At 42.5% G+C, this 16053-nt stretch overlaps 1 protein-coding gene across 2 annotated transcripts in view; it reads left to right on the top strand.

Moving 5' to 3' along the window:
- Positions 1–13681: 13681 nt before the first annotated feature.
- The window catches only part of LOC147890108 (Methyltransferase MT-A70 family protein), a 67587-nt gene continuing 65215 nt past the window's right edge, over positions 13682–16053 (top strand). The window contains exons 1-2 of one of the 2 annotated variants that reach the window (XM_087390994.1): positions 13682–14061; positions 15545–15602. In XM_087390994.1, the coding sequence (XP_087247120.1) occupies positions 13741–14061; positions 15545–15602 (379 nt within the window). In that variant the 5' untranslated portion in view covers positions 13682–13740. Of the gene's footprint in view, positions 14062–15358; positions 15603–16053 lie in introns of both variants that reach the window. The other variant, XM_087390993.1, reaches the window with a different exon arrangement.

Here is a 16053-nt window from a genome sequence, read left to right as displayed (position 1 = left end):
TATCAATTCTACAGTAATCAAATTTTTGATTCTCCATACTATCTTGTTTTCTCTCTTGTGTACGAGATCCTGTTATCTGTTGAGCACAGACGTTGTATTATTTTCTTACACGCACAGTTGAGAGGCAGCGCCATCTATTGTATTAGTTCTATAGTAATCAAATTTTTTATTCTCGATACTATCTTGTTTTCTCTCTTGCGTACGAGATCCTATTATCTGTTGAGCACAGACGTTGTATTATTTTCTTACATGGTATCAGAGCATGGACTCTAGCAAGAAGATTTGGTAGTGTGTTTTCTGTTTGCGAGTAGATTGTGAGAGATGGCCCAGCCCGCAAGATTGCAAATCCCACCGTTCGGTGAAAGCGAAAAGTTGGACGGCTCTAACTATCCACTCTGAAAGTTCAAGATGAAGACCATCCTAAGCGCATACGAGCTTTGGGACACTACTACTGGGGTGGACATGAGGCCGGTTGCGAGACCGGATCCAGCCAATGCAGGACAACAGATAGTACCAACTGCGGATGAGATTCCGTGGACAAGAAGAAATGCAGATGCGCTGTGTTCTATTGTCTGCAGTGTAAGTGATTCTGTCATGGCATTAATTCAACATGTCACCACAGCGGAGGATGCATGGATGGTCTTGAAAAATCAGTACGAGACCACGAATCAGATGCGGATTCAGAATCTGGAGACTCAACTCACGAATGAGAAGTTGTTTGAGTCTGAAGCGGTAGAGAAGTTCATCACCAGGGTGAAGAATCTGCGCGATCAGATGACTGCGATTGGCATCACCATCACCAGCGAGAATCTAGCACGAAGGTGCATACGGATTCTCCCACCAAAGTACGACGGTCTTGTTACGGCACTGAATACACAGAACATAAATCTACCCCTCAACTTTGAGGATTTCAGCGCGATGCTTCTGGAGGAGGAGATGCGTCAAAAGATGAGGACTGGAGAAGATTCGGCTTTCTGGACCGGATCAAAGAAAGGTAAGGGTAAGGACTCTGGTAACCCATCTTCTTCTGATGATAAAAAGAGAAAGAAGAAGATCAAGTGCTTCTACTGCAACAAGGCAGGGCACAAGCAGAATGAGTACCGAAAGAAGATTGCAGATGAGAAGAACGGAGTAAAGAAAGAGTCCAACAACAGCGCGCAGGCAGTACCAGTAGAGCTGTTCGTCGCAATTGAGGAGATTTGCACGGAGGCAGTTCATGTACCTGCGGATGAACCGTGGATCATTGACAGTGGTGCATCACGCCACATGACCAGTCGGAAGGATTGGTATACCTCTCTACAGTCGGTAGGGAATGACATCCTGGTAGCAGTCGGCAAAAATGTCCAGCAAAAGGAAAAGGTACGATTGCTCTCAAGTCAGATGGAGTTGTAAAACAGTTGTCCAATGTTCTTTATGTGCCAGATATCAAGAGGAACTTCTTGTCCATTTCTGCGATCACGGATCGGGACCTCAAAGTTCAATTCGATAAGAATGGTGCACAGATTCTGGATCTTCAAGGGAAGGTCGTTGGTAAAGGTACATGGCGCAACAACATTTACGAACTCTCAGCTTTCAGTGCTCGAGCGGATGTGAAGAACACTAAGCTATGGCATGACATGTTGAGAGTGCTCTCAATGGAAGCAAGAATGGAAGAAGGAGAGAGAGAGACAGAGAGCCACACAAGTTTGGTGGGTGCAGAACCACCCTAATCTTCTTTTTCATTCATTTATATATGTGTTTGAGTATTGTACATAACTGGGGTTAAGGCACAGTGACCTTTAACCCCCACAACCTCCCACTTAAAGGACAATGTGCCTTTAAGGGAGAACAACCAGTGAGCATACTATCCAATGCCCATCAATACACGAAAATACTCAAACCGCTGACTAGGTAGACTCTTCATCAGCATATCTGCAGGGTTATCATCTGTATGAACCTTGACAAGCTCTATGCGCTTGTCCTCAAGTACCTCCTTGATGAAATGATACCTGACCTCAATGTGTTTGGTCTTTGCATGAAAGACCGGATTCCGTGCTAACTGAATAGCACTCATGGAATCACTATGCAATGTCGGTACACCTGTATGAATCCCCAAATCTCCCACTAGCCGATCAAGCCATATAGCCTCCTTGCAACCCTCTGTGGCTGCAACATACTCAGCCTCTGTGGTAGACAAAGCAATGCACTTCTGTGCACGAGACATCCACGACACTGCACCACCTGCAAAGGTGAACACATAACCGGAAGTGGATCTCCTACTATCCACATGCCCTGCATAGTCTGAATCTGTGTACCCAAGTACACGCATGTCTCCTTTACCAAAGCAAATGCACATCTCCTTGGTACCCTTCATGTACCTCATGATGCACTTAACTGCCTCCCAATGCCTCTTTCCTGGATTAGCCATATACCGGCTAACAACTCCCACTGCAAATGCAATGTCTGGTCTAGTAGCTATCATAGCATACATAAGACTCCCAACTGCTGATGCATAAGGAACCTTGGCCATCATGGCCCTCTCCTCATCTGATTTGGGACCAAAAACCACCAGAAAGACTTGCATTGGAAAGCATGCATTGCAACCTTTCTTGAATGGTACGGTTCATCTTTTCTGCAACTGGATTTTGCTCTGGAGTCCGAGGGGATGTAAGCTCCCTCTTAATCCCACGAGTATCACAGAAATGCTGAAAGTCATGAGAGAGATACTCTCCACCATTGTCAGTCCGTAGGCATTTAAGCGTTCTACCTGACTGATTCTCAACCAAGGCCAGCCATTTCTGAAATACCTGGAACACATCACTCTTCCGAGCTATAACATAAGCCCACACTTTCCTAGTTGCATCATCAATGAATGTCACATAGTATTCAGCCCCGCCTAATGACCGTGTAGGCATGGGACCACATACGTCTGAATGCACCAAATCAAGCATTTCAAACTCTTTCTTTCCCCTTCTTTTATGGGCTGATTTAGTCTGCTTCCCATAGAGACAATGCTCACAAAATTCAAAATCAGAGAAACTCAAATGCGGTACATAACCCAAACGGCATAAGAGTTTCATTCCATTCTGGCTCATGTGCCCCAACCTGCAATGCCACAAAGAAGTGCTTGGCTGCTCGGTTATTGCAACAACATGATCAAATACCCCTGATACATGTAAGGGATACAAAGTCCCACACTTGGCACCCCTGGCCAAAAGCATAGAGCCCTTTTGAATTTTCCAACTCTGAAAGCCAAAAGTGGTGTGAAAACCAGCATCATCTAGTTGACCCACTGAAATAAGACTCTTGGTCAACTTAGGCACATGTCTCACATGTTTCAAAACAAATGCAGACCCATTTGCAAAAGAAAACTTTATGTCACCTGCTCCCACTATGTCACATGCATAGTCATTTCCAAGATGCACACAACCTGTCTTTCCACTGTCATAAGTGGAGAACCATTCCCTATGGGGAGTAACATGGAATGAAGCACCAGAATCCAAAATCCAATCCTGGGAATATGCATCATCTGAAGTGGCAAGCAACTCTGCAGATAAACCAGACATGAAGAGAACGTCATTGTCACTATCATGTGTGACTGCATTGATCTCCTCGATCTTCACTTTTCCTTTGTCCTCCCTTGGACTCTCTTCCTTTTGATTTGCACCCCAATTTGCATTCTTTTTCTTATCCTTTTGCTCTCTTTTCAGCTTGTAGCAATCCTTTTTCATATGGCCCTTCTTGCCACAATGGTAACACTCAATGTTCCGTGCCCTAGATTTGCTACGAGACTTCCCTCTTTCTTGGGACTTCCCCCTGAACTGTGATCTGCCCCTTTGCACATTTAAGGCTGCATCCTGCTTGTTGCCATCCATAGACTTCCGTCTAATCTCCTCGGCCAACAAGCTACCCACAACATCATCAAATTTCAGTACTCCACCAGGTGCAGAGTTACTGACAGCTGTACGAAAGGTATCCCATGAGGATGGCAATGAACATAAGAGAAATATTGCCTTAGTCTCCGCATCAAAATTCATTTTCTGAGCCTGAAGCTGGCTGAAAATAATATTGAATTCATTCAAGTGAGAAGCAATGGAGACCCCTTCCTTCATCTGCAGCTCAAACAACCTCTTCATGAGGTAAACTTTATTAGAGGCAGTTTCCTTTTCATAAGTGGCACACAATTTCTTCCACAAATCTTCCGTAGTCTGCTCATTTACTACTGTGAAATAAACTGACTCTGCAAGATGAAGTTTAATAGTAGACTTTGCTAATGCATCCAACTCATTCCAATCATCCTCAGACATATTTGCAGGCTTAGCTTCAATCCCTGCCAAGGGTTTAATCTGCTTCTTTTAAATAAGCACATCCCTTATCTGTTCTTTCCACAAAGAAAAGTTTGTCCCATCAAACTTTTTAATGCTGAAAAACTCCTTTTCAGGCATGGAAGAGGATGCCATGATGCAAATAAAGCAAAATCCCAAATGCTAGTGCCTGCAAGAGAGAATCACACCAAATACCAGGTGCACCCAAATGTGTATGCCACAATAGAGTGAAATATCGCCAAAACTCAAAACTCAAAGCATCTGACTCATGTGCATATACTATGCATCCATATGAGCAAATCTGGCCCAAAAGAAAATGCCAATAAGTGCCAAATGACTCAAGCATAAACACTGTCCACTGGCATATGCATCAATAATGTCTCATCCAAGAGAGCATAGCACTATCAGTGCATCACCTGCAATGTTTCAAAGCTGTCCCTCAGCTTAAAATAGCATCCATGTGCAAAGCGTCCATAAAAAATAGCATCCCACAAGGCAATTTGGGCCTATCAACGCATCCAACAAGGACCGCAATGCATCCAAATGGCCTATAAATCATCCACTGCAACCCAATGCATACCACGAATGAGCGCACACTGCTCAAACTGCAACCAAAGTGATCTGCATAAGGTATGCTCAAGAAATCATAGTCCCACGGTAATGAGCGCTACTGAAAATAGAACCTGAGATGCTTCAAAACATGGGCGCCATTGCATAATCGGACTCAGCAAGAAAATCTGCAAATATCTCTCTTCTGCCAGAACTCCAAAATCCCAACCGATGAGTGAGAAATGGGAGTCAACACTTATCCACTGCCATGTGGCATAAATCTAAGGTTTCAAAACCTTAGTATGAAAAATGCATAACAGAGAGACGAAATCGAATACACAGAGATTTATAACTCTGAAAATCCTCCACCGAATCACGCAAGAACTGATAGGTAGGGGTTTTTGGGCGTCCGGAACGCAATGGGACAGACGGTTTTGGAAACCGTGGCCTCAATCACTGGGTCCAACACACGGACTGAAAAACGTTTTTGGAAACAGAGCTATCTGTAAACTCCACCGGAGTGCGAATGATGAGCAACATAGAAGTTTTAGGACCTCCTGAGTCCACCGGAACTGACAGATCTGCAAATGGTTGCTCCAAACTTGAGTTCCAACACCCGAGCAAAAAACGCAGGAACTGACACAATGAGTCAGAAATCCAATGAAATGATCCCAGATTCAAGAATGAAGGTGTTTCCAAGCTCCTGAAGTAATGTGGACACCAAAAGCAAGCAATAGTTGCCTCTACAAGTCAATACAGAGTCTCTGTCATCGAACGGAATAGGGAAAAGCTCAAAAAACGACTTTTTCTTTGAAAGCTCTTAACAGGCTCTCAAAACCACTTCGTAAAGCCAAAGTGACTTTTCCAAAGGTTCCTCCAAGGTCTCTGCACACTCGGATGCAAGTAAAGTCACCCACAAAGCTTCCCACAAAGCTTCTCCTTCCTCTCATAGAGCTGCTGAGCTTCAAAGCATTCACGCATGCTCAGCTAGATCACCCGGGCTCTGATACCAGTTGAGAGTGCTCTCAACGGAAGCAAGAATGGAAGAAGGAGAGAGAGAGACAGAGAGCCACACAAGTTTGGTGGGTGCAGAACCACCCTAATCTTCTTTTTCATTCATTTATATATGTGTTTGAGTATTGTACATAACTGGGGTTAAGGCACAGTGACCTTTAACCCCCACACATGTTTGGTCATCTAAACCTTAGTTCTTTGAAGGAGATGCATAAAAGTGGAATGATTGTAGACCTACCAGAAATTTCAGATCTGCCCGATGTATGTGAAGCTTGCATGATGGGCAAGTAGCATCGGCAGCCCTTTCCTAAAGAGGCCAGCAGGGCAAAGGCTCCTCTAGAGCTCGTTCACATGGACCTCTGCGGAAAGATGGAGACGGAAGCTTTGGGTGGTTCCTACTACTTCATGATGCTGATCGATGACTACAGTAGAAGGATATGGATATACTTCCTGAAGACAAAAGACGAGGCTTTCAGTAGGTTCATGGAATGGCATGTAATGGTTGAGAAAGAATCGGAGAGGGCGGTGAAGAAGTTCAGATCAGGCAGAGGTGGAGAGTTCACATCGACTGAATTCAAAAGTTACTGCAAAAGTCATGGGATCAAGAGGCAGAAACCCCGCCACATACATCAAAGCAAAATGGAGTAGCAAAACGCAAGATGCGCGTCATCTACGAAATGGGCCGGAGTATGATGAAAGGGAAAGATTTCCCAAAGACTTTCTGGACTGAAGCATGTAACATTGCAGTTTACATCCTGAATCGTAGCTACACGAAGGCTGTGAATGGGATGACTCCACTGCAAGCCTTTTCTGGTAAGAAACCTTCAGCTACACATTTTAGAGTTTTTGGATGTGACTGTTTTGTGCATGTCCCTAATGCTACCAGGACCAAATGGGAACCGAAGAGCCGAAAGTGTATTTTCTTGGGCTAAAGTGAGAGGCGAAGGGTTACCGTCTCTATAACCCTGTTACCAAGAAGGTAATAGTAAGTCGCGATGTGGTCTTCTCAAAATAGCCACATCAATTGGAGGAGGATGCTTCCTTCCCTGACAACCAGGACCAGGATATCCATCCAGTACCGCCACCAATAGCAGACCGAACTCCCCCAACGGTGCTTGGGAGGATTCAAGACAAAGAAGACGAAGAAGAGCCTGCAGAACCACAACAGCAACGGCCATTCTCGAAGTGGGTAAAGCAGCTTTTGGATGGCAGAGAACCTCCAGCCATTGAGGAGGAACCATCCGAACATTGTCGGTCCAAGAGATTAGAGGAGCAAAGAAGGGCGCAGGAACACTTGATCAACTATGCTTTGATGACAGAAGTGATCCGTGCTGATGAACCCAAGTGTCTTAAAGAGGCACAGGGTGATGATAGGTGGATGGAGGCTATGCAGTCGGAGTATGGCTCCATAATGAAGAACAACACTTGGGACCTTGTGGATCGACCACCAAAGCGCAAGGTAATCGGAACCAAGTGGGTGTACAAGACCAAGTACAAGTCCGACGGCACGTTGGATAAGTACAAGACTTGGCTCATGGCAAAAGGATTTGCACAGGTACATGGTTTTGATTATCAAGATACTTTTGCTCCCACAGCTCGACTAACCTCAATTTGCAGTGTTTTGGCTTTAGCTGCCCAGGGAAGTTGGCCCCTGTTTCAGATGGATGTGAAATCCGCCTTTCTGAATTGAGATCTCAAGGAGGAGGTATACGTGGAACAACCACCAGGTTTTGAGATCCCCGGTTCAGAAGGTAAAGTTTGCAAACTGAAGAAGGCACTTTACGGGCTGAAACAGGCCCCACGAGCGTGGTACCAGCGAATTGATGCCTACTTTCTGCAAAACAGGTTCAGGAGGAGCCCATCTAATGCAAATTTATATATCTTGAGAGAAGGAGGCAGGTGTATGATTGTGGTCCTTTATGTGGACGACCTTGTCATAACAGGGAACCATGAAGAGAAGATCTCGCAGACAAAGCATTTGCTAGGAAGAGAGTTTGAAATGACAAACCTTGAACTGATGCATTTCTGTTTGGGGATTGAAGTTTGTTGGCAGGAGCCAAAATAGATCTTCATTTCACAGCTGAAGTATGCTGGAGAGATACTGAAGGCATTTGCCATGGCTGAGTGCAAGACAGTTGGTACCCCTATGGAGGTTGACGCGAAGCTCTCAAACGAGGATTCATCACCACTGGTGGACAAAGCGAAGTACAAAAGACTTGTGGGTAGCTTGATTTACCTGTGCAACACATGGCCGGACATCAGTTTTGCGACTGGCGTACTGAGCAGGTTTTCCAATAAGCCCCGAGAGAACCATTGGAGGGCAGGGATGCGGGTGCTGAAATACATCAAAGGCACACTTGATTATGGCATCACCTATACCAAGGGCAACATCTTGACTGGATTCTGTGACTCGGATTGGGCAGGAGACGTGGACAGCAGGAGATCAGTGACAGGATACTATTTCTCACTTGGATCTGGAGTTGTGTCATGGGTCAACAAGAAGCAACCCACAGTTGCTCTTTCTTCTACCGAGGCCGAGTACAAATCTGCATGCTTTTCTTCTTGCAAGGTAGTGTGGTTGAGGAGGATTTTGGGGGACATGGGTGCAATGCAGAACAAGCCTTCGCAGTTATCATGTGACAATCAGAGTTGCATGGCGATTGCAAAGAACCCGGTGTTGCACGCTCGCACAAAACAGATTGAGATTCAATATCACTTTGTACGCGAGCTCATCATGGATGGAGAGGTCGACTTGGTGTACTGTCCGACTACAGAGAATGCTGCGGACATCTTCACGAAGGCTCTTGGAAGAGACTTGCTGGAGAGGCATCTTCATCGACTTGGCATTGGGCTGAAAAAGTAAGTTCACTTGCGGGTGGACATTGAGGGGGGGTGTTAGATATCAATGCTCCACTCTCGTGTAACTACACGAGAACCAGCTAACTCTACTTGTAAGCCCCCCATATGAGGAGAAGGCATTTGAGTAGCTCGGTTATCTGGTAGGTCTTGGTTTGGACACTAGATAGGGGCCATGTGTGGCCTGATGGCTGGACGGCTTCAGATAGAGTTGGCACACCACCAACTAGGCTACATGCAAGTGCGAGAAGGCATCCCTTGACTGACCGCACTGAGGGTAGATGGAGCATTTCTCAGGGCAGCCCACTCTTGAGTTGCGGGGCCCGTTTGGAGCCTCAAATGATCCCTGATGGCCGAACAGAGACTGTAGGTTGGTTGCTCTGTTTTGCGCACTGGTTCTATCGTATGGTCGGTGGCCTATTTCGGGACCGACCCCCAGTCGACCGTTTTTGGGCAGACTGGGTCGGTCACCCAATTGAGCCTAACCGACTACGACTGGTGGCTATATAAGAGCAAGCCCGTGAAGCCCATTTAATCGTTGGTTACAGCAACCCTGATTCCTTAGCATCCAGCGTCCGTCTTCTAATGTTTCCAGCATGCCATCGAAGCTTCTTTCACAGGAGCGCACGGTTGGGAGGCAGTGCCATCTATTGTATCAGTTCTACAGTAATCAAATTTTTGATTCTCCATACTATCTTGTATTCTCTCTTGCGTACGAGATCCTGGTATCTGTTGAGCATAGACGTTGTATTATTTTCTTACACAAATCATGACACTAGCTAGAGCAGGATGTCTCTCAGGAGGTCATATCCCATTTCTAGCCATGTCTATGGGCTAGTTTTAGGCCACATAAGATCTCCTATTTCTTTTGGATAGTGTCACATGGGGGCCTACCCATCGCCCTTTGGTTGAAGCAGATGCACATGGATGGTTGTTATCATTGTTGTATAGAGGTAGTGCTCGAGACGACATCCACACTGTATTTGGGGTTGTACATCAGTGCGTAGGATTTGGGTAGCAGCTATCAAGGTTGTAGCCAATACACAAAGGAGGCAGAGGGAGTTCACATGGGGGATGGTGGACTGGCTCACAAAGGCTTGTCATGCTTTCTCTAGACTCCGACCCTTTCCTCCTATTACTCAATAAATACCCACTCAACCCCTCAGGATCCAGCTCTATAGCATCAATCAACCCTTTATCTAGACATAGCTCATCCCAAGCCTCTAATTTAGCACCCACCAGCCCTCTTTTATTAAGAAACCTATCCTCACTAGACACAATCTTATTCCATTCACCTACCAGAATCCATTTGCTCCCAATGATCATCCTATTCTGCAACACTTGGCCTGTAGGTATCTTCTACACTCTTTTCGTGAGAGGTATTTGTTGGGTGTATAGACCACCACCTTGACCATTAGCCCCAGTTCCGAAGGGACCCTAAGTAATGTGCTAGGCCCTATGGAATCTGGCTTGGTTAATAGTTGGTTTCCTCTCTTGTATTCACCTTCAACACCTCCTATGGAAGCTGACTTGAATGGTGTGTTTTTCTTTTTTTTGCAAACAAAAATAGCACATGAGGAATATTTTAAAGCACAATAAAAGCACGTAAAGGCACATGAGAATTGCTTCAAAGCATGATAGAAAGCATAAAAGCACATCAGGACTACTTCAAAGCATAAGAGAAAGTGCATAAAAGCACATGAGGAAATCTAAAAGCACATGAGAAATGTTTGAAAGCACATAAAATCACATGAGGAGTGCTTCAAAGAATGATAGAAAGCACATGAGGACCTGGGGCGATCACTCTATAAACATGTAAGGTAGTAAACTCATTCATGCCCCGAGGTTTTTAAATTCAAGTATAGGAGGGGGTTTAAAAACTACGTGTCTGATATAACTATGAAAAGTGCATGTAAGAAGGGGAATTTTAAGTTCAAAATCACAAAATGTATACATGCGGAAGAGGGGTAACAATTATGTAAAAAAATATAAAATCTTAAATGCCTGGGGGGTCACTCTTCATAAATCCAATATAGCATGTGCAAGCAAGAATGTATTAAAAATACCCTTATTCTTTCATTTTTACATTTTCTCGTGTAATTGATTGACCCCCTCTTACATGTATACATTTTTTTTACCTTAACATTTAGACACCCCTTCTTAAACCTGCATATAGAAATTACACTAAGTAGTTATTTAATAAATCCCCTCATGCATGCAAATAGCATATAAATTGCATTAAGTAGTTATTTATTAAATGCCCTCATGCATGTAAATAGCATGTAAGTCACCCTATTAAAAAGGGGGACGAGCATTTTCTGAGCGAAATCTTCCGAGCGTCCGAGCGAAGGAAAAAAAAAGCTTCCAACTATGCATAAATATGGCAAAAATCGATCAGAAGAAAACATAGTTTCACTTAGAAATATGCAAAGTATTATAGCAATGCCTATTTTATACAAAAATCTTTAGGTGAATCTGTAGGAATGGTGAGAGCATAATGGGATGGCTTTTGAAGAAACCCACATGTAGAGTAGACTTCTCTATGAAAATTCCCCTATGATCCTTCTTACAACTTTTACTTAATAGGGGGTGACATTGAAAACCCTCTCTCAACCTATCTTCATGAAAGAGTTTCTTCAAAGAAAACTCATTGAAGCAAGCCATCCAGGTAGTTTCGCCAGCGAAACCCCTTTGAAGCAAGTCTCCCAAGGTAGTTTCGCTGGCGAAACTACCTTGGACAGCACTTTTAAAAGTGACATAACTTTCATATCCAATGTCCAAATATAGTCATTCAACCACTCAAATTGATCGGAACACCCCATTTGAGCACATCTACAAAGTTATATTTTGGAAAATCTTCCATATATAGTATTAAATATTACATGTATTTTATGAGAGTGATATATAAGCCCAAGTTAATACTTATTTATAGTAATTTAAACTTCTTTAGAAACATGTCCATAAATATGCTATAAAAACACTAAAAAGATATTGCCATATGATATAAATGTGTTAATAAGTAATTATATATGCATAGTATTATTACATTGAGAGTGATTATGAGGAATGTTTCTTAAAGGAATCAACACTTTTTTAAGGTAATAACAGGGGTACAAAGGGATGTCTCTAAATAAGAAAATTATGTTGTGTAAAAATGAATGAGTGACTAGTCTGTATATTTTTATGATAAAGGGATCTAGTTCTAGTGAAAATAAAAGTGTAAAAACCATGTTTCCTAAAGAAAAAATTTTTTAAAAATCTCTTGAAAAACACGCTCGGATAAACCTGCTCATAGGTTTTTGCTCGTAAAATTGACGCATCCATTAAAAAGATACCCCTGAGTGCACTAACGTGCTATGTTCATGTTTATAAGTGACCCTCCTGGATTCAAATGTGTGCTTGCTCACACAAACTTTATGGAATGGAGATTCTTGTCCTTCTTGCATCTCCTGTCACAAATTCTTGTTTCTTGCTATTACTTAGAACAAACTCTTTATTCAAACATTTATATAGATTTCTCTTGTTTTGCGTTTCAAAAGCAAGGATATGCTTTTACTTTTATTCCACTTTTTGGATAAAAGCTAAAAGCTGCACGGTTAAAACTTGGATGGTTTAGATTAAACAATACAAATCAACATCAATGGCTCATATTCATGACACGTGGCTAAATGAGGTGGGAGAAAACCAAAACATCTCTTTAGGCTGCCTCAATGGCTCATATTCATGACACGTGGCTAAACGAGGTGGGAGAAAACCAAAACATCTCGTTAGGCTGCCGACCGTAATCAAGGGCATAAGATGAAGGGCTTAGATTCATGACAAGGAATGCGTCAATTTCACGAGCGAAAACCTATGAGCAGATTTATCCAAGCATGTTTTTCAAGAGATTTAAAAAATTGTATTTCTTTAGGAAACATGGTTTTAATACTTTTATTTTCACTAGAACTAGATCCCTTTATCATAAAAACATTCAGAATTGTCACTCATTCAATCTTACATCACATAGATTTTCTTCTTCATAAACATCCTTTGTACCCATGTTATTACCTTTAAAAAGTGTTGAAAAATAATTCCTTTAAGAAACATCCCTCATAATCACTCTCAATGTAATACTATTATACATATATAATTACTTATTAAACACATTTATGTCAATATGAAAAGAGCTTTCTAGTATTTTAATAGCATAGATATAACAAGATATTTATGGATATGTTTCTAAAGAAGTTTAAATTACTATAAATAAGTATTAACTTGGGCTTATATATCACCCTGATAAAATATATGTAATATTTAATACTATGGATGCAAGATTTTTCAAAATATAACTCCAGAGATGTTCTTAAATGGGGTTTTACAATCAATTTGAGTGGCTGAATGACTATATTTGGACATTGGATGTGAAAGTTATGCCACTTTTAAAAGTGCTGTCCATGGTAGTTTCGCCAGTGAAACTACTTTGGAAGACCTGCTTCAAAGGGGTTTTGCTGGTGAAACTACCTTGATGGCTTACTTCGATGAGGTTTCTTTGGATAAACCCTTTCATAGGCTAGGTTGAGAGAGGATTTTCAATGTCACCCCCTATTAACTAAAAGCTGTAAGAAGGATCATAAGGGAATTTTCATAGAGAAGTCTGTTCTACATGTGGGTTTCTTAAAAAGCCATCCCATTATGTTACTCACCATTCCCAAAGATTCATGTATAAAATAGGCATTGCTATAATACTTTGCATGTTTCTAAGTGAAACTATCTTTTGTTCCGATCTATTTTTGCCATATTTTTACATAGTTGGAAGATTTTTTTTCCTTCGCTCGGACGCTTGGAAGATTTCCCTCGGAAAATGCTCGTCCCCCATGACAAGTGGCTCAAGGGGGTGTGAGAAAACCCAAACATCTCCCTAGGCTGCCTGTCGCCGAAGAAAGGCACCAATGGAAGCGACGGTGTGATCCGCGATCAAGTGGTCGAGACACTAGGAGGGCCGGATTCCGGGGCACTTTCGTGACAAAAATGGTGACACATGAATGTAAATGAGGAGCAAACGCTCAAAAAATCAGAGTCGATGGAGTGGAGTGAAATTGCTTCTGATGGTGTAGTGAGGATTCCTGGAGCCAATGCACTCTTTCTTGAACCATCTCTCATTATCAGCTCCTTTTACTCCCACTTCTCTTTGATCCCTTCTCTCTACTATTCCCGCTCCTTTTTCCTCTCTCCTTCCCTCCCCGATGCCTCCGTTCAGCCCCCCCTTCCCTCACACCCCTCCTTCGCGAAGAAGAAAAAGCGCAAGCGCAAGACTTATTCTCCAAACCTCAAGGAACAGCGTGCTCACGAGCGCCATCTGGTATTTCTGCACATTTTTATTCTCCCTTTGTATTTTCTTCATAACAACAAACTACATGGAAAATTTCAAGCTTCAATTCGCATTTCAGCTGCAACATTTCTTGTGGGTGATCAAACCTTGGGCCTGCTTACCGTTCTTGGGACCAACATCGAGCAGGACATAGAATAGAGCAAAGCTTTGTTGAAATGTAGTACAATTAGAGTCGAAGAGGATGGTTTGCTCGTTTCACATTTTATTTAATCAAGAGGGTTGGTGTGGGCGGATAATTATCCAATTACTTTTACCGAATTGGGGCCTCGTTTCCAATAAAGCATCGCCTAGCCAACATCACAATCTTGCTAGTAGCCACATCAGAAATCGCAAATTCCACAAAATTTATTTCTCAGACTTTAGTTCCCTTCTCTAGCACGCCTTTGCAAAGCCTGCCCTATCAGTCTTTAGAGCTCACGATTTTCCATGTTGGACCTTTTAAAATATCTGTCATATAATGACCTGTAAGAGGATGTTCCCGTGATGAAGCTGCCATATTTCAATGTCTAAACAATAATGCATTAATCCAAGATCAGGGTGCCTACCTCAGCCGGCAAATGCCTTCAGAATTGGTACAGTTTTGGCAGGGTTTTACTTTATCTCTACATCTATCTATGAGATCCTTTGGTTATACATCTCAGTGTTCTCTCCTGGTTCTGAAGTGTCTTCGATCTACTTGTGTGCACATACTGAATTGTGAATAAGTGGTTGTAGCATCCTGGCATATCTTCTGCTTGTTTCTCAGTTGGTGCTGCAAGGTCATTGGTCTTGTACATGGTGTCTAGTCTAGGACACATGCTTAGAGGTGTGTTTTCCAATGTGATATGAGAGTGGCTGTTCTGAGCTTGGTCGTCCAACATGGGCAATGTCCATCCAACAAGGGTAGGGGAGTAGAGCCTGTATTTTAGAAGATGAATCCAAGGGAAAGAAACAGAGTATCCTATTTGAGTTTTGGCTGGAATGTTGTTTGTACTTTTAATCCTGCATTAGGAATATTTCAGGAAAAGGATCTTTTATTGAAGGAAATTTGTGTTCACTGGCTCACGCACTTATGTGCGCATGCATTTAGAATGCTTGCATTTGGCGTTAGTAACATTCAGAATCTAAAAAACAGCACCCCATAATTTTTAAGGATGGCCAAACGTTGGTTTTGTGAAGTGTACTTTCAGTTCAATGTTAGGAAGATTTAGTTCAGCGTATTCTGAGTTTACTTTGTTTCCTTCTTTCTGTATTGTAAAGATTTTGTCAACTATTCATTTTTTTCCAGGAGGTCAGGAAATTTATTTCCGATGCCCACACAGCATTCAAAGCTCTGGCTGAAGTCCCTTGTCTGCTTGAAAGCATTGAAGATAGTGTTTTATGGTGTGAGAGAGTTGGATGCCTTGAAGATCTTCATGCAAAGAAAGACAATATTGAATTGGTAGACTTTGTGAAACTGGGTAGTGTTTGGCAGGCTCCTTTGTATGATATATCTTTCTTGAGAGTCACGGGAGAGCACAACGCATCAGAAGGTCGGTTCCCATTTGCTGGTTTGCTTGTTGTTTTATGGAGCACATCTGAAGCACAGTTTACTTTTCTGAGTATAGTAGTATGATTTGAAAAGTGATAATGGAATTGCAACTGAGGTGTTAACACATCGCAATGAAGTTTAAAATGATATAATGGGAAAAGAAGACGCACCAGTATTTTACACAAGACGCAAGGGAAAATTTTGCATAGGAGCGCACATAATCCTAGTGAAAGCCAAATAGGAGAAGTTAAAAAGCATGTCTGTGATTTAAAGATGCATTTCACGTGTAGCACATAACATGAAAAGCAGAAGTCACAAAGGAGCCTGGCAAATCCAGGGGAGGAGAGAGATTTAGGAGGAGCAGAAGAGGGGTTTGGAGATGGAACAGGAGACATAGGAGATGAATGAAATAAAATGATCCTGTTCACTTGAGACCACACAAAATTTATGCG

Source organism: Dipteris shenzhenensis, chromosome 19, assembly GCF_047967505.1.
Source record: "Dipteris shenzhenensis isolate YYH24624 ecotype China chromosome 19, Dip_SZ_1.0, whole genome shotgun sequence".
NCBI classification, from domain to species: Eukaryota; Viridiplantae; Streptophyta; class Polypodiopsida; order Gleicheniales; family Dipteridaceae; genus Dipteris; species Dipteris shenzhenensis.
Note: the sequence above shows the minus strand (reverse complement) of the source record. Positions and strands in the feature narration are given on the sequence as shown.